The sequence below is a fragment of the Antechinus flavipes genome, chromosome 3 (genome assembly GCF_016432865.1).
Source record: "Antechinus flavipes isolate AdamAnt ecotype Samford, QLD, Australia chromosome 3, AdamAnt_v2, whole genome shotgun sequence".
Classification (NCBI taxonomy): domain Eukaryota; kingdom Metazoa; phylum Chordata; class Mammalia; order Dasyuromorphia; family Dasyuridae; genus Antechinus; species Antechinus flavipes.
In genome coordinates this window covers 54,356,389-54,377,480 of record NC_067400.1, presented here as the reverse complement: position 1 = coordinate 54,377,480, position 21,092 = coordinate 54,356,389, and the positions used below count along the sequence as shown (strand labels likewise).

The following is a 21,092-nucleotide window of genomic DNA, read 5'->3' as shown; positions in this document are numbered from 1 at the left end:
ACACTGTTCTCTCATGATACACCAGCCAACCCTTGCCCTGGCTAGGTAATGATATCTACTGTTCTCTGCCATTCCCTTTTCCCTACCAACAGTAATTCACATTTACACGGAGTATCTCCAAAGCCTTAGTGCAGTTTGAAGCCTTAAGAGATCAAAACTGCATCAGTGCTTTTTGAGACTCCCTGGAGATTCCTTTCTAATTGACAATGGGTTTTCCTCATAATCCTGGCAAGCTGGCAGTGACTATATTATTATTCCCATTTAATCATTAAAGAGACTGAGGCTTAGTTTCCTTCCCTCCCACTTAGTATTTTTTTTTTTTTAATTTTCCAGTTACATATAAAGATGGCTTTCAATATTCACTTTGTAACATTTTGAGTTCTAATTTTTTTCTCCCTCCCTTCCTTTCTTCTCTCCTCCCCAAGTTAGCAAGCAATCTGATATAGGCTACATATCATTTTAAACATATTTCCATATTAGTCATTTTTGTGAAAGAAAAATCAAAACAAAGGGAAAAATCATGAGAAAAAAAAAGGTTAAAATAGTATGTTTCCATTGCATTCAGTCTCCATAGTATTCTCTCTACTTGTAGATGGCATTTTCCATCCCAAGTTTAATGAAATTGTCTTGGATCACTGTATTGCTAAAAAGACCTAAATCTGTCATATTTGATCATCACAAAATCTCATTATTACCATGTACAGTGTTCTCCTGGTTCTCCTTACTTCATTCACCATCAGTTACAGTTAGTCTTTCCAGACTTTTTTGAACTCAGTGAGGTTCAATTTTAAAAGGGTTTTTACTCATACAAATCAGTGAATAGCAGAACATTTATTTCTAGTCTTTGGAGCCAGCTTTGCTGACTCTGGGTTCACTATGTCAGCTATTAGGCTGTGATATCTTTCAGCCCATAGAAGAAAGGCTATAGAGTTTCCTCTTCTATTTTCCCCAACTTTCTCACACCAACCTCTCCAGTATTTTAAAATCAGATGACAAAACATTTCAGAGGTAGCTAGGTGGCACAGTGGATAGAGCACCAGCCCTGAAGTCAGGAGGACCCGTAGTTCAAATCCGGCCTTAGACACTTAACACTTCCTAGCTGTGTGACCGTGGGCAGGTCATTTAACCCCAATTGCCTCAGCAAAAAACAAAACAAAAACCCAAAACATTTCAAGGGAAACATATTCCGGCATAGATATGGAGGACAGGATAATATCATGACATAATCCAAGATTTTTGTGATTGAATCTGTCTTTGGCACCAACTAATGGACTTTTGGCATATTAAAAATATTTTATTGATTTATTTTGTTTTTCTATTAGTTATTTTCACATATTCCTTCACTATGTGAACTTTCTCTTGAATAAAGACAGCCTCTGGCTCTGTAGTGATTAAGTGTGACAATGTGTGTCATAAGAGAATGACATAAGAGATCAGAGGTTTAGAACATTAGGCTAGATCTAGAAAGGTGATATTTAATAAGACTAAATATAAAGTTTTATACTTGGGTTGTGACAGCAAGATGGCATAGTGTATAAAGTGCCAACTGTGCATTCAGGAGGTCTTTAGTTCAAATCAGGTCTCAGACACTATTTGCCTCAGTTTCCTCATCTGTAAAATGAGTTAGAGAAGGAAATGGCAAACCACTCCTGTATCTCTGCCAAGAAAACATAATTGGAGATGTGAAGAGTCAGACATGGTTGAAAACAACTGAACAACAACAACATTTTGGTTCAAGAGATTCACTCAACAAATACAAGATGGCATCAGGTAGCCATTTGTAAGAAAAATATCTGGGAATTTTGAGTTGATGGCAGTTAAGACATTTATTGGGATCTCTCTTATAAGGACCTTTTATTGCATTGGTTAAACGAGGAGTATATAGAGACATGATAATCTTGTCTTCTTTTCTGAAAAGACAGTATCTGAAACTTTGTTCTATGTTAGGTGCCATTTTTATTCACCCAAAGAACTTTCAGAAGAGGGCAAGCAGAGTAGTGAAGGGCTTGGAGTTCTTGCTATATAAGGAGCACTGGTAGGAGCTAGGGATTTTTTTTTCCTGGAGAAAGTAAAAATTAGGGGAAACATAATACTTATTTCCAAGTATTTGACAATCAAGCTGTTGGTAGCATCCTTACGTTTAAAAAACAAAAACAAAAACAAAACTAAACATAAATTTTTTCTCCCTCTCACCTAATCCTCTCAAGAGAAAAAGAAAAGAAAAGAAAAACAAAACTCTATAACAAATTTTATAGCCCAGTTAAAAAAAAAATTCCCACAATAGACCCAGCCCCCCCCCAAAAAAAAAGTCTCATTCTGCATATTTTGTTGATGGTGCCTCTGTCATTGGTTCTCTGGAATCATGGTCAATTATGAGGTTGATCTTCATTTTTACAATGCTATTTTAATATAAGTTGTTCTAGTTCCCCTTACTTCACTCTGCTTCAGTTCAAATAAATCTTCTGAAATTTCTCTGAAACTTTCCCCTTTGTCATTTCTTATAGCACAATAGTACCCCTTTGCCACATAGTATAATTTGTTCATCCATTCTCCAACTGATGGAAATTTCTTTAGGTAGTCCACAATTCTTACATAATTTTGAACTAGCTTTCACCCTCAAGTTTGGTTGATCACTAGTTTCAAAGTATAAGTTTTATCCAATAATAAAGCTTGATTTCCTAATAATACTTTATTGCATACTGATCATGTTCTAATGCTTCATGTATTCCTGGAAATAAGACTTTTATGAACCCATTTAATTCCAGATAAATACTTATTTGCCTGAACTATTCTGATAAGAATTTGAAATCATGCTTTGAACCTAAGACAAGGCCCTAACCAAGAATCTCTTCATACGCTGTGAAAAATATTTACTTCAAATTGCCATTCACAGTGTCTTGATTCAATAAACATGGTATTCTGTAAATATGTCAGAAAACCCTTCCTAATCCTGATTATTATCAAATCCAAGTGAAGGACAATGGGGAAAATATATCTCTTATCAGAAAATTCAGGTGCAGAAAATTACAAGGATGTATTGGACAATGCTCAAATGGCTTATCAGAGAAGAAAGTAATAGATAACCAATCTGAAATGGAATTGGAGTCCATTAAAAGAAAAAAGCATTTTGCTTGAGATCAAAATCTACCTTGGCATCTGTAAACTGCAATAATCCCTTATGAAGAATTCCAGTTCTCTGATTTACAAAGAATTGAATGTTTTAGGGCAAAGAAAAACAGAGTTGAGTGGGTAATTATGGCTCACAAGAGATAATATCTGCAAATCCAATGTATGTATGCTTGTGTATATGTGTGTGTGCATATCATAATAGAACATTTTTAATCCCATTTTTGACACATATTTGCTATGAATTCTGGGCATGTCCGTTAATCTCTTAGTGCCCCCAAGTAACTCCTTAAAATCATAGGTTATAAAGTACTAATCTGCAGGAAGTTCCTCTGCAGGAGAGTCATACAGAAATGAAATGTCCAGTCAAATCTGATTATATGTACATATATTTCACATGCATATATATATAAATAATATTGGCACAAACATGTACCTTCTGGAGAGGGATTTCTCAACACCATCTAATGCCCAGTTTCTTAAATTGTATAGTAGCTTGCTCAATTGAGGAAACTGAGGCAAACTGAGGTTAAGTCCAAGTCCAAGGTTAAGGCATGCCCAAGATCACACAGCTAGTAAGAGTCTGAAGTATATTTGAACCATAATCCCCACAAATCCTTGCCTCTTCTAGCTTTCAGGTTAAACATCCCCGAGAGGCAACATGGCTTAGTAATAACATATTGGACTCAGAGTTTGAAAGACCAGGATTCAAATCCTGCCTCTGACACTTACTAACTGTGTGATCATGGTTAAGACATTTAAATGTTTGCCCATGTAAAATGGGCAGGAGGCAGTGTAGAGAATGACTCAATGAGAGTATAGAAAATGACTCAATGACCTCTGAAGGTCCTTTTAAACTCCATTGACATATGATCTGGATTCCTTTCAATAATTCTTCTGTAATATATCTTAAGATTTCCACTATCTTGCTCCTCTTCCTCTGAATGCACTGTACATACCTAGTTTTAATATATGATTTGAAGGAGTGAGTCCAAATAAAAATGAAAGTACTTCATTATCCTTTTCCCACTTGGGCTTCTACCCATATTCTGTGTGTATTTATTGTTGGCAGAAACTTGAGTTCTTTCAACCTTAGGAGATGAAAAACACAGAAGCAGATGGAGACAGCTTTGTGCAGAAACAGTTGGTGCTGGCAGATCTGCATGATGACAGAGTGGGCCGGCCAGCCTGGGCTGCTAGCAAACCATTTGGAAAGCAGTGTGAAGCTCCTGAAACAAAGACATCCACATGATTGGAGGGCATGGATGTGGCAGTCCTTGAACCCCTTCACAACAAAGTAGGCAGAATCTGTTTAGAAACTGATGCCATACCAGCCAAAGATGGGAGGTGATTCTACAGCGTATTTTGCAACATAAACGTTGAAACCTCTGTCCGCAATTTAAATTTTCCTTCCAGAAAAGGAAAGAACAGCATATTGCAACATTCACAAGAAACTGTCACGTTATATAATCCAAAGGGAAAGTGTTCATGAGTGGTGGCTGAATTTTCATTAGAATATTTCCGACAGGAGCATTATGGGACTATAAATAATGTGTGTAACATGAAGTTTCTTGGGAACCATATAATCTAACCCAAAATATATGGCTAATATATTCATTTTGTTATTTTTTCCCCATGAAATAAATAGATTTTGAAAGATGGCAATTTTAAATAATTCCAGAATTCTTTATTATTTTGGCAATAGTGACACACATTGAAAGGCAGCCTGGAATGGTGGACAGAGAGAGTCAAGAAGAGCAGGCTTCAAGTCTTGCCTTAGATATTTATTAGCTATGTAACTTTGGGCCAGCTATATTCCTTTTCTGGCTCCCGATATCTTAGCTGTAAAGTGAGTGTGTTAGATTCAATGACTAGGCTGTCTATCTCTGACCCAGAAGCAGTAGCATGTGGCAGTAGAGAGTTGATGAGCTAAACCTCCTTGGCTGTCACTATGGTGACCAAATAGAGATCTGGCACCATCCCTCCTGTGTGCTATCTGCAGAAACTGGGAATACTGAGTAAGCCCTGCAAAGATGTCGTATTCTACAGGGCACCAAGACAAGAAAATAACAACAAACTCCCTTGGTTAATTAAAAAAACAACAACCCACAAAAAACTGCATGTCTTTATCAAGAAATAGTAAGTGATATAGAGATCATTAGTTAGAACCAGCCACTTTAGTCTCCCCTGACTTAACAATATTTTATTTTTTTCCAATTGCATGTAAAGCTAGTTTTCAACATTCACTTTTATGAGATTTTGAGTATCATTTTTTTTCTCCTTTCCTCCCTTATCACTCTTCTTTCCTAAAGAACAAGCAATCTGATCTAGATTATACATGTACAGCCAATTAAAACACATTTCCAAATTAGTTATTAGTGAAAGAAAAATCAGAATAAAAGGGAAAAATTGTGAGAAAAAAAAACAAGCCAATAAACAAAAGGTAGAAAATATGCTTTGATCCGCATTGAATCTCCATTGTTCCCTTTCTGGATGACGACGGCATTTTGTATCCCAAGTCCATTGAAATTGTCTTGGGTGACTGTATTGCTGAGAAGAGTTAAGTTGATCATAGTTGATCATCATAGAATCTTGCTATTACTGTGGATCATGTTCTCCTGTTCTCTTCCCTTCACTTAACATCAGTTCATGCAAGTCTTTCCAGGCTTTTCTGAAATCAGCCTGCTCATCATTTTTTATAGAACAATAATATTCCATTACATTCATATACCATAACTTATTGAGCCATTTCCCAATTGATGAGCATCCATTCCATTTCTAATTCCTTGCCACCACAAAAGAACCAGCCATTTTGTTAATGAAGTTGATCTCCTAAAGAATCATCTAGTCTAACCACTCAGTTCACAATTGAGGCAATTGAAATGTTAAGTGATTTGACTGAGGTCATACAGATGGTAAGCATTGGAGACAGGATTTGAACCCAGGGATTGATTTGAAAATGGAATCAGTGTTTTTTCCACTGTTTCCCATTGCCTCCAAGATAAGTGACCATGTATGTCTTTATTTTATTTGTCATTATGTTTCTTATATGATTATTGTATATTTGGATATGTAGCTTGTACTTTCTACTAAAATCTAAAGCCTTTCAGGATAGGGAACATTGCTGTGCTATTTTTGTACATCCCTCAGTGCTGAACTTAAAGCATTACATATGGTAGGTACCTTGGTTTGAGCAATAGATGCTACATGAACAAACAAGTAGTTTAACAACTAGTTCTTGCATAAGAAACTATCACTAGAGAGGTCTAATCACCTGATGAAAATGTGATTTGGTTATTTTAGTTACTGAAAAGATATAGGAGAAGGATGTATCTTGTACTAATAGGTAGATGAACCTGGGCATGTTACACATGTGATCTGTGTTTCAGCCTGCAAAAGCCATGCCCTAAAGGATGTTTTGGAATAGTTTTCCTTTTATCATAGGCAGCTCCCTGTATGGGTTTCAATCTTATTTATAAAAAGAGGAATCAGATTAGATGGGCATCTGAAAGGACCTTTTCAGTTCAGGGTTTATTCCTTCTATAGGATTCCTCAGCTGATTCAGAAGCAAATATAGAATTTTTCCTCTCTAAAAATGAGTTTATCACAAATCACTTAAGTTATTCTGTTGAACTGTGACTTTAAGGTAAACAAGAAAAAGTTGAATTTAGTAGTTAAATTGAGGCAAAGAAGCCCACTGAAGGAAAAACAAACAAACAAACATCCAAAAGCCAAAAAATAAGAAGCTTTCATGGGGAACTAAGATAAACAACAAGAAGGAACTGTCTTGTGACATCCTGGGTCAAGTCCCTCCAGAATGGTATATAAAAGTTGCCCAGCAGAAGAGACCATCAAACTTCGTTCACCTCTCCTGAATCCTCTCTCTCCTCACCTCACTTGAACCTTCTGTACTAAAACCATGGGTTGCTGTGGTTGTGGAGGCTGTGGCGGCTGTGGCGGCTGTGGTGGCTGTGGCGGCTGTGGCTGTGGTGGCTGTGGTGGCTGTGGTGGCTGCGGCTGTGGCGGCTGTGGCTGTGGCGGCTGCGGTGGCTGCGGCTGTGGTGGCTGTGGCGGCTGCGGCAACTGTTGCTGTACCACCTGTACCTGCCGCCGTGTAGGCTGCTGTTCTGGCTGCTGCCCCTGCTGCTGTGGCTGCTGTGGGGGCTGCTGCAGCCCTACAGTGGTCTGCTGCCGCCGCACCTGCTGCTGTGGTGGCTGTGGCTGTGGCTGTGGCTGTGGCTGTGGCAAGGGCTGTGGCTGTGGTAAGGGCTGCTGCCAGCAGAAGTGCTGTTGCCAACAGAAATGCTGTTGCAAGAAACAATGCTGCTGCTAAAGGTAAATGATCAGTGCTGGACCTCTGGGAAGGAATTACTGGAGGCACATATACAGCAAGAAGGTAAGACTTTCTTCTTTTAGCTTGTCTTCTCTCTACTAAAACATCTTTGGGTTTCAAAGTGTGGAACACTTAACAGCCCTCAGTATCTCTCAAGTACTTAATTTGGAAAGTGCCCATTTTAAAAAGAATGACTTCCCCAATTATTGGAACAAGGACTCAGTACAATTTTCCCAAACTTCATTCATATCATGAGGTCAATAAATAGAATCATGAATTTTAGCATTTTTTCCTCTTAAAATGTCTCTTATAAATGCCTGTATCAATAAGTCTATTCTTTGGATATTTACTATACATTCACTGCCCTTTCTACAATTTCTGTGTTTTTCAATGAATATTTCTTAATAAAATGGACTAAATTTCATTTAAAAAAAAATGGTTTCCTTTTGTTGTTGTTGTTCTCTTGCATCTATACTGTGTACTGATGAAACCTTAAGGAAAATGATGGTGCTAAACTAATAGTAGAAGCTAAGTGATCCAAAGAAACAAGATCCTGAAGGAATAACTGTAGATATTCAAAAGAGTTTACATAAAATTCATGCATGATATGTGCATCATAGATTTTTAACGAGATCACATCTTTAAGATTTTAAGGTAGTTATTATAAAGAGAGGACAGTTACAAACATCTCTTGTCCCATGTCACTGTCGAAGCCAGAATACTGGCCAAAAAGACCACGGAGCAGAGTTATGTCATAGATTTAGAACTGAAAGCAACCTCAGAGCTTTTCCAGTTCAACCTTCCCATTTTACAGATGAGGCAGAGAGGAATAAATTGATTTACCCAAGGTCTCAAATAGTGATGGGAAGTTCAGAGCTGGGATTCAAACCTAGATTCTCTGATTTCAAGCCTAAAATATTTTTCACAATATAATATGATCTTTCATGCTTATAGCTTGTTCAACTGATCACTTTGAATCTAACTTTTCTAATAGATGTTTACTCTTTGGTCATGCTCTGCTATCACATTGGTCAACAACCACCATAAATGATAAAACAAAAGTATACCTCTATTAGTCCCACAATAATTTCTAAGTATTATATCCCACTGAAGTCAAGGCCAACATGTACAAAGATTAGGATCAGGGAAAAAGTATTCTTACCCAGGACCAAAGAGGAAGTGTCCAAGGTGGGAGACAAGCAAACAAATATGGAAAAAAAAAACAGGCCAAGTTGATACCAAGATATCTCAGGATCATCAAAGCCCAAGGAGTTGAGAAAAATAGGATGAGTGGTTCTTTGGACAAGGACTTAAAACCCAGGAGCATGTCCCAGAGCAATATGCCAAATGACAGGTACTGTCCAAGGAGCTGATCATTTGTAGGCCTCAGCCTGATTTCCCAGATCTTCAGTTTTTCAAATGCAGCTGCTTTTACCTTCACATAGTCATGGATTGTGTTGGGTCTCTTTTGAGACATCTCCATAAGGCCATTGGTCAGTCAGTCAATAAGCATTTATTAAATACCTACTATGTGCTGGACTAAACACTTGAGATAAATTAAGGTAAAAGGTCTCAATGATCTTACAATATGGTTATACACAATAGGCCCCTGAGTACCTCCTTTTGCTTCTGCTGTTTATAGAATTCAAGTGAATTTTTCAGGAAGTCTACACTTATTAAGTGTCTGCTATATCCTAGTTGTCTCTGAAAAAGTATTTAGGATAAAGTAAAGGATACTGTGTTGAACACAACACTGGTCAAGACTTGTCTATGAGCAAAAGCAGTTAATTAAACAAAGGATATATTTCCTTTCATTCCTTACAATATGCCAGGATTCAAAGGCAAAAAATTCACTCCTTAATTTCAGGTAGCTTATACTCACAAACTATTGGTTTTTTTTTTTTTTTTTTAATTTGATTTTAACATACATACACACACACACACACACACACACACACACACACACACACACAGAGAGAGAGAGAGAGAGACACACACAATCAGCACTCAATGAAGCCAAAATGGATTCATACCTGTTCATCAAAGCTCCCGTATCTGATGTGGACTACACACATGCCTACTTGGTATTCACCATGGACAGCTCATTCCAAACCCCAAAATTCACAGAATTGTGAAGGGATTGACTTTCTTTTACACCCTGAAAGAGACTTGGAAATCAACTGTCACTTGTTCAAGTGAGTTACAGAATCAGGACCAAAAAATGTGTGCCCTTATTCTCCCTATATGGTTCTTTGCACTATACCCCATGCAATATATTCTAGAGCCTGCTCAACATGAGGTAGAAAAGATGGAGAAACTACTTATATAGAATAACACAGTAGGTCCAATAGTGAGGAAGATTGTCCATTCTCCTTCTTTGTTCCTCTAAGAGATGAAAAGTTCATGCCCCAGTTTCATCATTACACATTTTGACTAAAGAGGGTCTGTCTAACAGGCCATCTAACTAGAACTCTTGTAGAAAAGAGACCCAGAAGAGGATTCTGTGATCTTGGAATTTTCTAGAGCTTCCTCTAAGTAGTTTCCTACTTTGCCCATTTCCTCTCTTTTTTCAGAGATTTTTTTTTTAATTTTGTGTTTCTCAGAGATTTTTTTGTGATCTGAGCTCCTTTAGATTTTTGACCTTCTTGCTCAAGCCGAACAGGAAGTTTAACCAAGGTAAATGAAATTAGAAAAAAAGAGTGCAAACAGGAGAAAAAATGATAGAAAAAGATCTACCAAAAAATTTCAAGAAACTACTTCCCCCTTTGAGGCTATTTAGACCCTAACAATACAGCTCCCAAAGAGCTTATTAAGGCTGGAAAAATGGTATTAAAGAGAGCAAAGATCAGCAAAGTAGCTGGATTGCACCAAGTATAGCTAGAGGAGATACATGCTGGAGGCAATGAAAAAAATGAATGAAGCATCTATGAGCTCTTTCTGTGTGCAAAGCACTGAGTTAAGGACTTAACACATAGAGAAGACAATACAAATAATATCTCTCACAACCACCCTGAAAGATGCTATTATTCTCTCTGTTTTACAGTTGAATAAATTTGGGAAGAGAGAAATCACATGACTTGCCCAGGATCACACAACCCCAAGTGTCTGAGACCAGATCTGAATTCAGGTCTTCACAATTCTTTTCTTAGTGACCTATCCATTGTACTACCTATTTGCCGAGAAGAATCACAAAACTTGGACTTTATAAAGATTATCTACTATACCATACCCATTTACTTATGAGGAATCCTGAGGTCCAGAAAGCTCAGGCAAAGCTCACATGGTGAAAAGAATACTGGGTTGGAGTTAGTAGATTTAGAAAGTTCCTTCAATGATAAGATCAAAACCCATCCATACCTATACATGTTGTGTGATTCTTGTCCAAAAGTTCATGTCAGGGGACCTACCCAACATGCTGGAGGTCTTGCTCCCTTTCCCCTGATATTACATCAAGTCAAAGTTCCAGAACACATCATCTACATGATATAGGGCAATTCCCTTCACTTCTCCTAATCTAAATGTTCTCATCTGTAAAATGAGAATAATAATAATAATGACAATAATAATTTTTACTGCCTATTTCAGCGAATTATCTAAGGATCAAATGAGGTGGGATGTATATTTTGTCAACCATTACATGCTCTACAAACTGCAAGCTGTTATAATTCATTGTTGTTACTAGGAGAGCCTCCTGATCCTGGCACTCTGTAGCTCACCTTACTTCATTATCAATCTCTATGCACAGAAGGGAGAGAGTTGAGTCTGGAGTTAGGAAGACTCATCTGAATTCAGACACTTATTAGCCATGTGAACTTGGGCAAGTCACTTCACCCTTTGTTTGCCTTAGTTACCTCATCTGTAAAATGAGCTCGAGAAGCAATTGGCAATTGATTCAGTATCTTTGTCAAGAAAGCGCCAAATGGGATCATCAAGAGTCAGGCTGAAAATCACTGAACAACAACAAAACACAATGAAAGTCTTATGCTTATAAGAAATCAGCTGCAAAAATATATGTAGTCTATGGGAGACATAGCAGCCTAGAGTACAGTACCTTCGCACAGCCATCTGACACAACTGAAAAACAACTCAGCTACAACCACCCCCACTAGCCACAACTGCCTAAATATTAACAGAACAGCAGACACCTTAGTGAGACACATGGAGGACCAGTGGAATTACTACCCCTCAAGTCATGACCCCAAATCTAAACTGTATGCATTCAAAAAGCCAGAAGATATCCAAGGGTAGCACCTGGATCGAGGTTCCATGCTCTGGGCTCAAGAAGCAGTTTGCTTGGGGATCAAGGATTTAGGAGGAATTTGTACTTGGGACTCACTTGCAACTCATTTTATTACCACACAGCCCGAAGCATGAGGAAAACTACAGATGCCAAAAGGAGTTAGGGAAAGGGAGGGAAAGGAAGGGTGCACAAACAGAATCTTGGTCACAGAGGAACACTCAGGTGAAGAGAACACACAAGGTACAGGATGCAGGAGTTAGCTCTTAGCTTGGAGGTCCAGAAGGCAGATTCTTATAAGATCAAGAGGGAAAAGGATGGTGATCTTAGCCAAGCCACCTGAGAATGAGTTCACTTCTATGTGAAGCTTAATAAGAGCCACCTGCTCCTTTGAGTGAGTCACATGGGAAAGTCAAGGAAAGCAACCCAAGATTCCTTTGTTTACTGTGGCCATTGGGGTCACATATTTACAACATTGTGATAAACACCTCCCTGTCCTGTGTGATCTATTCCAATTCATGTGTCTGTCATGTGTCAAGAAAAATAGCTTAATAGTTCCTATATCTTCATTAGGTAATACTCCAAAACAGAAGTCTGGGGAGGAACAACTGCTTCCAATTAGCTACATCTACAATAAGTACTTTTTCTTAATCTAAATAAATAGCTTTAAAAAGAAAAAAATAGATTTTTCTCTCTTTCTCTGTGTCTTCCTCTTTGTCTGTTTCTCTGTCTCTGTCTCTCTGTGTGTATGTCTCTGTGTCTTTCTATTTCTCTCTCTATCTCCTTCTCTCTCTGTTTCTCTGTCTCTCTCTTTCAGTTTGTACATTTAAAATTTCATCCTCACACCAACTCTGGAAGGTAGATGTTGATGATCCCCATTTTACAGATGAGGAAACTAAGGCTCAGAAAAGGTCAAGTATTTTCTCCAGGGCCACATGGTTATATAGCTAATAAGTGTCTTAAGCAGGATTTGACGTTATAACTTTTTAACACCACATTCAGTGTTTTATCTGCTGCATATGAGTATATGCCTTAGTGGGCTAGAAATAGTCTTCCCTTTCTCTCATCATCAAGAGATGACAGGGTACCAGAGGAGCATTCTATTAATTAATCTGTCCAGTGAAAAGAGTTTCTCTCCAGACTTCATTGGTCATGGGGAAGAATAGGAGTGATAGGATTTGGAGTATCACCTGATGAAGATATTGGAACTATTAAGCTATTTTTCTTTGTTTCCTTTTTAATTTATTAAAGCTTTTTATTTACAAAACATATGCATGGGTAATTTTTCAGTATTGACCCTTGCAAAGCCTTCTGTTCCAAATTATCCCCTTCTTCCTCCCACCCTTCCCCTAGATGTCAGGTAGAACAATACATGTTAAATCCAACATATGTATACAAATTTATACAGTTATCTTGCTGCACAAGAAAAATTGGATTAAGAAGGAAGAAAAAAAACTGAGAAAGAAAACAAAATGCAAGGAAACACCAACAGAAAGAGTGAGAATTAAGCTATTTTTCTTGACACATATGAAAAAGGTATCTGCACATGACAGACACATGAATTGGAATAGACTACACATAAGACGGGGAGGTGTTTATCACATTGTTGTTAAGTATGTGACCCCAATGGCCACAGTAAACAAAGGGATCTTGGGTTGCTTTCCTTGACTTTCCCATGTGACTCACGCAAAGGAGCAGGTGGCTCTTATTAAGCTTCACATGGAAGGAAGCTAATCCTCAGGTGGCTTGGATAAGACCACCATCCTTCTCCCTCTTGATCTTATAAGAATCTGCCTTCTGGACCTCCAAGCTAAGAGCTAACTCCTGCATCCTGTACCTTGTGTGTTCTCTTCACCTGAGTGTTCCTCTGTGACCAAGATTCTGTTTGTGCACCCTTCCTTTCCCTCCCTTTCCCTAACTCCTTTTGGCATCTGTAGTTTTCCTCATGCTTCGGGCTGTGTGGTAATAAAATGAGTTGCAAGTGAGTCCCAAGTACAAATTCCTCCTAAATCCTTGATCCCCAAGCAAACTACCTCTTGAGCCCAGAGCATGGAACCTCGATCCAGGTGCTACCCTTGGATATCTTCTGGCTTTTTGAATGCATACAGTTTAGATTTGGGGTCATGACTTGAGGGGTAGTACTTCCACTGGTCCTCCATGTGTCTCACTAAGGTGTCTGCTGTTCTGTTAATATTTAGGCAGTTGTGGCTAGTGGGGGTGGTTGTAGCTGAGTTGTTTTTCAGTTGTGTCAGATGGCTGTGCGAAGGTACTGTACTCTAGGCTGCTATGTCTCCCATAGACTACATATACTTTTGCAGTTGATTTCTAATGAGCATAAGACTTTCATTGTGTTTTGTTGTTTCAGCCTGACTCTTGATGATCCCATTTGGCGCTTTCTTGACAAAGATACTGAGTCATTTAGCATTTGCTCTTTCAGCTCATTTTACAGAGGAGTAACTAAGGCAAACAAAGGGTGAAGTGACTTGCCCAAGTTCACATGGCTAATAAGTGTCTGAATTCAGATGAGTTTTCCTAACTCCAGGCTCACCTCTCTCCCTTCTGTGCATAGAGATTGATAATGAAGTAAGGTGAGCTATAGAGTGCCAGGATTAGGAGGCTCTCCTATTAACAACAATGAATTATAACAGCTTGCAGTTTGTAAAGCATGTAATGGTTGACAAAATATACATCCCACTTCATTTGATCCTTAGATAATTCGCTGAAATAGGCAGTAAAAATTATTATTGTCATTATTATTATTATTCTCATTTTACAGATGAGAACATTTAGATTAGGAGAAGTGAAGGGAATTGCCCTATATCATGTAGATGATGTGTTCTGGAACTTTGACTTGATGTAATATCAGGGGAAAGGGAGCAAGACCTCCAGCATGTTGGGTAGGTCCCCTGACATGAACTTTTGGACAAGAATCACACAACATGTATAGGTATGGATGGGTTTTGATCTTATCATTGAAGGAACTTTCTAAATCTACTAACTCCAACCCAGTATTCTTTTCACCATGTGAGCTTTGCCTGAGCTTTCTGGACCTCAGGATTCCTCATAAGTAAATGGACATGGTATAGTAGATAATCTTTATAAAATCAAGTTTTGTGATTCTTCTCGGCAAATAGGTAGTACAATGGATAGGTCACTAAGGAAGGAATTGTGAAGACCTGAATTCAGATCTGGTCTCAGACACTTGAGGTTGTGTGATCCTAGGCAAGTCATTTGATTTCTCTCTTCCCAAATTTATTCAACTGTAAAACAGAGAATAATAGCATCTTTCTCTCAGGGTGGTTGTGAGAGATATTACTTGTATTGTCTTCTCTATGTGTTAAGCCCTTAACTCAGTGCTTTGCACACAGAAAGAGCTCATAGATGCTTCATTCATTTTTTTCATTGCCTCCAGCATGTATCTCCTCTAGCTATACTTGGTGCAATCCAGCTACTTTGCTGATCTTTGCTCTCTTTAATACCATTTTTCCAGCCTTAATAAGCTCTTTGGGAGCTGTATTGTTAGGGTCTAAATAGCCTCAAAGGGGGAAGTAGTTTCTTGAAATTTTTTGGTAGATCTTTTTCTATCATTTTTTCCCTCTTTGCACTCTTTTTTTCTAATTTCATTTACCTTGGTTAAACTTCCTGTTCGGCTTGAGCAAGAAGGTCAAAAGTCTAAAGGAGCTCAGATCACAAGAAAATCTCTGAGAAACACAAAATTAAAAAAAAAAAATCTCTGAAAAAAGAGAGGACATGGGCAAAGTAGGAAACTACTTAGAGGAAGCTCTAGAAAATTCCAAGATCACGGAATCCTCTTCTGGGTCTCTTTTCTACAAGAATTCTAGTTAGATGGCCTGTTAGACAGACCCTCTTTAGTCAAAATGTGTAATGATGAAACTGGGGCATGAACTTTTCATCTCTTAGAGGAACAAAGAAGGAGAGTGGACAATTTTCCTCACTATTGGACCTACTGTGTTATTCTATATAAGTAGTTTCTCCATCTTTTCTACCTCATGTTGAGCAGGCTCTAGAATATATTGCATGGGGTATAGTGGAAAGAACCATATAGGGAGAATAAGGGCACACATTTTTTGGTCCTGATTCTGTAACTCACTTGAACAACTGACAGTTGATTTCCAAGTCTCTTTCAGGGGTGTAAAAGAAAGTCAATCCCTTCACAATTCTATGAATTTTGGGGTTTGGAATGAGCTGTCCATGGTGAATACCAAGTAGGCATGTGTGTAGTCCACATCAGATACGGGAGCTTTGATGAACAGGTATGAATCCATTTTGGCTTCATTGAGTGTTGAGTGTGTGTGTGTGAGTGAGTGTGTGTGTGTGTGTGTGTGTGTGTGTGTGTGTGTGTGTATGTATGTTAAAATCAAAAAAAAAAAAAAACCAATAGTTTGTGAGTATAAACTACCTGAAATTAAGGAGTGAATTTTTTGCCTTTGAATCCTGGCATATTGTAAGGAATGAAAGGAAACATATCTTTTGTTTAATTAACTGCTTTTGCTCATAGACAAGTCTTGACCAGTGTTGTGTTCAACACAGTATCCTTTACTTTATCCTAAATACTTTTTCAGAGACAACTAGGATATAGCAGACACTTAATAAGTGTCTTCCTGAAAAATTCACTTGAATTCTATAAACAGCAAAACAGATCGTAAGATCATTGAGACCTTTTACCTTTCTTTATCTCAAGTGTTTAGTCCAGCACATAGTAGGTATTTCATAAATGCTTATTGACTGACTAACCAATGGCCTTATGGAGATGTCTCGAAAGAGACCCAACACAATCCATGACTATGTGAAGGTAAAAGCAGCTGCATTTGAAAAACTGAAGATCTGGGAAATCAGGCTGAGGCCTACAAATGATCAGCCACTTGGATGGTACCTGTCATTTGGCATATTGCTCTGGGACATGCTCCTGGGTTTTAAGTCCTTGTCCAAAGAACCACTCATCCTATTTTTCTCAACCCCTTGGGCTCTGATGATCCTGAGATATCTTGGTATCAACTTGGCCTGGTTTTTTTTTCTTTTCCCATATTTGTTTGCTTGTCTCCCACCTTGGACACTTCCTCTTTGGTCCTGGATAGGAATACTTTTTCCCTGATCCTAATCTTTGTACATGTTGGCCTTGAATTCAGTGGGATATAATACTTAGAAATTCATTGTGGGACTAAAAGAGGTATACTTTTGTGTTATCATTTATAGTGGTTGTTGACCAATGTAATAGCAGAGCATGACCAAAGAGTAAACATCTATTAGAAAAGTTAGATGCAAAGTGATCAGTTGAATAAGCTGTAAGCATGAAAGATCATATTATATTGTGAAAAGTATTTTAGGCTTGAAATCAGAGAACCTAGGTTTGAATCCCAGCTCTGAACTTCCCATCACTATTTGAGACCTTGGGTAAATCAATTTATCCCTCTCTGCCTCATCTGTAAGATCGGAAGTTTGAACTAGAAAAGCTCTGAGGTTGCTTTCAGTTCTAAATCTATGACATAACTCTGCTCCGTGGTCTTTTTGGCCAGTATTCTGGCTTCGACAGTGACATGGGACAAGAGATGTTTGCAACTGTCCTCTCTTTATAATAACTACCTTAAAATCTTAAAGATGTGACCTCATTAAAAATCTATGATGCACATATCATTCATGAATTTTATCTAAACTCTTTTGAATATCTACAGTTATTCCTTCAGGATCTTGTTTTTTTGGATCACTTAGCTTCTACTATTAGTTTAGCACCATCACTTTCCTTAAGATTTCATCAGTACACAGTATAGATGCAAGAGAACAACAACAACAAAAGGAAATCATGGTGGTTTTTTTTTTTTAATGAAATTTAGTCCATTTTATTAAGAAATATTCATTGAAAAACACAGAAATTATAGAAAGGGCAGTGAATGTATAGTAAATATCCAAAGAATAGACTTACTGATACAGGCATTTATAAGAGACATTTCAAGAGAGAAAAAATGCTAAAATTCATGATTCTATGACCTCATCATATGAATAAAGTTTGAGAAAATTGTTTTTGGCCCCTATCTCATTGTTGGGAAGATCATTCTTTTTAAAAACGGGCACTTTCCAAATTAAGTACCTGAGAGATACTGAGGGCTGTTAAGTGTTCCACACTTTGGAACCCAAAGAGGTCTTAGTAGAGAGAAGACAAGGTAAGAGAAGAAAGTTTTACCTTCTTGCTGTACATGTGTCCCCAGTAGTTCCTTCCCAGAGATTCAGCACTGATCACTTCCTTTTAACAGCAGCATTGCTTTTTGCAGCAGCATTTCTGTTGACAACAGCACTTTTGCTGGCAGCAGCCCTTACCACAGCCACAGCCCTTACCACAGCCACAGCCACAGCCACATCCACCACAGCCACCACAGCAGCAGGTGCGGCGGCAGCAGACCACAGTAGGGCTGCAGCAGCCTCCACAGCAGCCGCAGCAGCAGGGGCAGCAGCCAGAGCAGCAGCCTACACGGCGGCAGGTACAGGTGGTACAGCAACAGTTGCCACAGCCGCCGCAGCCACCACAGCCTCCACAGCCGCAGCCCCCGCAGCCACCACAGCCACAGCCTCCACAGCCGCAGCCACCGCAGCCGCCACAGCCACCACAGCCACCACAGCCACCACAGCCTCCACAACCACAGCAACCCATGGTTTTAGTATAGAAGGTTCAAGTGAGATGAGGAGAGAGAGGATTCAGGAGAGGTGAATGAAGTCTGATGCTCCCCTTCTGCAGGGCAGCCCTTATATACCTTTCTGAGGAGACTTGTTCTAGGACATGGGATGCTTTGTTGTTTATACATCTTTCTAAGATGACTCTTATTTACTTCCTTCTTGTAATCTCTGCATTAATTTAATGACTCATTAGTCTTAGTGTGACATCCACGTTACAGAATCTTGCAGAATCCTGACCTCATTGTAGTGACAGTTGAAAGATATTTAGATATCAACACTTGATTGAGTTGAACTGTATTTAATTAACCCTGATAGATTTTATTTTCTGTCACATCTTTCAAAATATGCTATTGCTATTTATAATGTAATACATGTACTTTTTAGTGATTATTTAAAAATGTTTGAACAATCATTTGTGATGCATCTATAACATGCTAGATTCCTATACAAAGTGAACTGGCAATACTGTTTTTGTTCTCTAAGAACTTTTTTTCTGGTAGAAAAGTTAAGACATATACACAAATAAGCATCTCCTACCTCTGTGTCCTTACATAAGCTGGCTTCCTCATATGTAGGACATGCCCTTTCTGAATTTCTGTTCCTTAGAATCCCTAACTTTCTTCAAGGCTCAACTCAATTGTGATCTTCTACATAAAACCTTTTCTGATCACTCCTGGATGATAATCTGTCCCTGAAGTGATCTTATGTTTTGTTATCAAGAGATGATGTGATTTTATCAATAGAGAGTTAACTCAGAACCAAGAGAATCTGAGTTCTATCCCTGCCTCTGAAACATGCTGGCTCTATGATCAGTACCTCTGACTGCTTTCTAAGTCTAAAAGATCCAGACAGATTGACTACCTGTTTTGGTAAAGAGATTTTTTTGCCACTGAGAGTATTTCCCTATGCCATTAAAATTAGATCTAGGTATCTAACTTTGTATACACCTATTGATTGTTCCAATAGAATATAAACTCCTTGAGTGAAGGACTGTCAAATTTTGTCACAGTAATTCTAATATCTAACAGTGCCAGGTATATAATTTTGTTTTTGTTTAGTCATTTTTCATTAGTATCTGACTCTTTAGGGTTTTTTTGGGCAAGAACATGGGAGTGGGTTTGATATTTTCTTTTCAGCTCATTTTACAGATGAAGAAAATGAGGCAAACAAAATTCAGTGATTTTCCTAGAGTCACATATCTAGCTAGTAACTATCTGAGGTTAGTTTTATACTAAGGAAAATGAATCTTCTTGACTCCAGGGCTGGCATTCTAGCTGCCCCAGGCATATATGGTAGACACTTGATAGATTTATCGCTTGTGGATGGATTCATATAGATTTTGGACAAAAGACCTGAAGAAATTTGAGGAGAAGAACTGCTAGATTGATGGCTGTGGGGACATCTTTTTTTTTGGGGGGGAGACAATCCCAGAGATTGACAAACCACGGACTCTCTTCTTCATAGATGTTAAAAAATAACTATAGGCCTTAAAAACTTTTAGCACATTAAAGATCTCAGTGAAAGATTTGTAGAAGAAATTGGAAATTAATCACAAAGAATAAGGAATAGGTGTTTTGTGACCTGATAATGGAGAGAGTAAATGCACTGATGAGACCATGGACAAGAACAAGACTTGGATTTTTTCAAATGAGGTGATTTAAGGCAATTCCAATAGTCTTGGAATGGAAAGAGACATTTGCATCCAGAGAGAACCATGGAAACTGAATGTGGATTACAGAAAGCATAGTATTTTCCCTTTTTTTTTTTTTTTTTTTTTTTGGTGGTGGTTGTTGGTTTGCTTGTATTTTTTTTCTTGTGATTTTGTTCTGCTTGTTCTTGTGTAGTATAAAGAATATGAAAATATATTTAGTAGAATTGCATACATTTAACCTTTATTGGACTGCTTGCTGTCTTGGGGAGGAAGGAGGTAAGGAAGGAAAGGAGAAAAAATTGGAAAACAAAGTTTTGCAAAGGTAAATGTGAAAAACTGTCTTTGCATGTATTTAGAAAAATAAAATACTATTAAAAAAAGAAGTTTTAGATCAATAGGCCTCAAAGTGTGGTCTGGAAAAGCCTTGTGATGATCTGCTCCTCTCTGGCATACATACAATCAATGATTATAGACCTTTAAACTGTTGTGTATCATAGCAGATTTTGTGGTTTTTGGTTCATGTGTAAAAAGATAGTATTAATCTTTTGATTTTTAAATCCCATAAAAGAAGACAGTTATAATTTATATATATATGTACATATGTAACATATTAAAGAAACATGCATATATACGTATGTAAATATATATGCTTTAGAATTGAACTTGAGACCTCTTTACAGCATCGAGAGGTCAAAGTTGCTTTCATAATAACACTAAAATATTTTAATTTATATTATGATAAATATAAGCTGTAACTCATATGAACAAAAGATCTTTAGAGTCTCCAATAATTTTTTTAAATTACAAAGGGATCTTGAAGTTAAAAAAAGTATGAAAACTGCTCATCTAGAGTATTATATTTGAATAAGAGAGAATTTTAAACTTTAAATGGTTGTACATATCATAGCAGATTTTGTAGCTTTGTTTCATGTATAAAAGGATAGTATTAATCTTTTGATTTTCAAGTGCCATAAGAGAAGTTATATTTATATATATATTCATATGTGTCTGTATACATACATACATACATACATACATATATATATATTTGAACTGAACAA

General features: G+C 37.7%; 2 protein-coding genes across 2 annotated transcripts; one reads left to right on the top strand and one right to left on the bottom strand.

The window, feature by feature from the left end:
* The first annotated feature begins 7,045 nt into the window (after positions 1-7,045).
* LOC127556999 (small cysteine and glycine repeat-containing protein 8-like) lies at positions 7,046-7,884 on the top strand. The gene has a single exon (XM_051990495.1). The coding sequence runs from the start codon at positions 7,046-7,048 to the stop codon at positions 7,457-7,459; it is 414 nt and encodes a 137-aa protein (XP_051846455.1). The 3' UTR covers positions 7,460-7,884.
* Positions 7,885-17,522: 9,638 nt separating this feature from the next.
* Positions 17,523-20,725, bottom strand: LOC127553026 (small cysteine and glycine repeat-containing protein 1-like). The gene has a single exon (XM_051983428.1). The coding sequence runs from the start codon at positions 18,355-18,357 to the stop codon at positions 17,956-17,958; it is 402 nt and encodes a 133-aa protein (XP_051839388.1). The 5' UTR covers positions 18,358-20,725; the 3' UTR covers positions 17,523-17,955.
* Between the last annotated feature and the right edge of the window lie 367 nt (positions 20,726-21,092).

Excerpts from the sequence above, each read along its gene's own strand:
- LOC127556999 (XM_051990495.1), top strand. The coding sequence starts at position 7,046 with ATGGGTTGCTGTGGTTGTGGAGGCTGTGGCGGCTGTGGCGGCTGTGGT.
- LOC127553026 (XM_051983428.1), bottom strand. The coding sequence starts at position 18,357 with ATGGGTTGCTGTGGTTGTGGAGGCTGTGGTGGCTGTGGTGGCTGTGGT.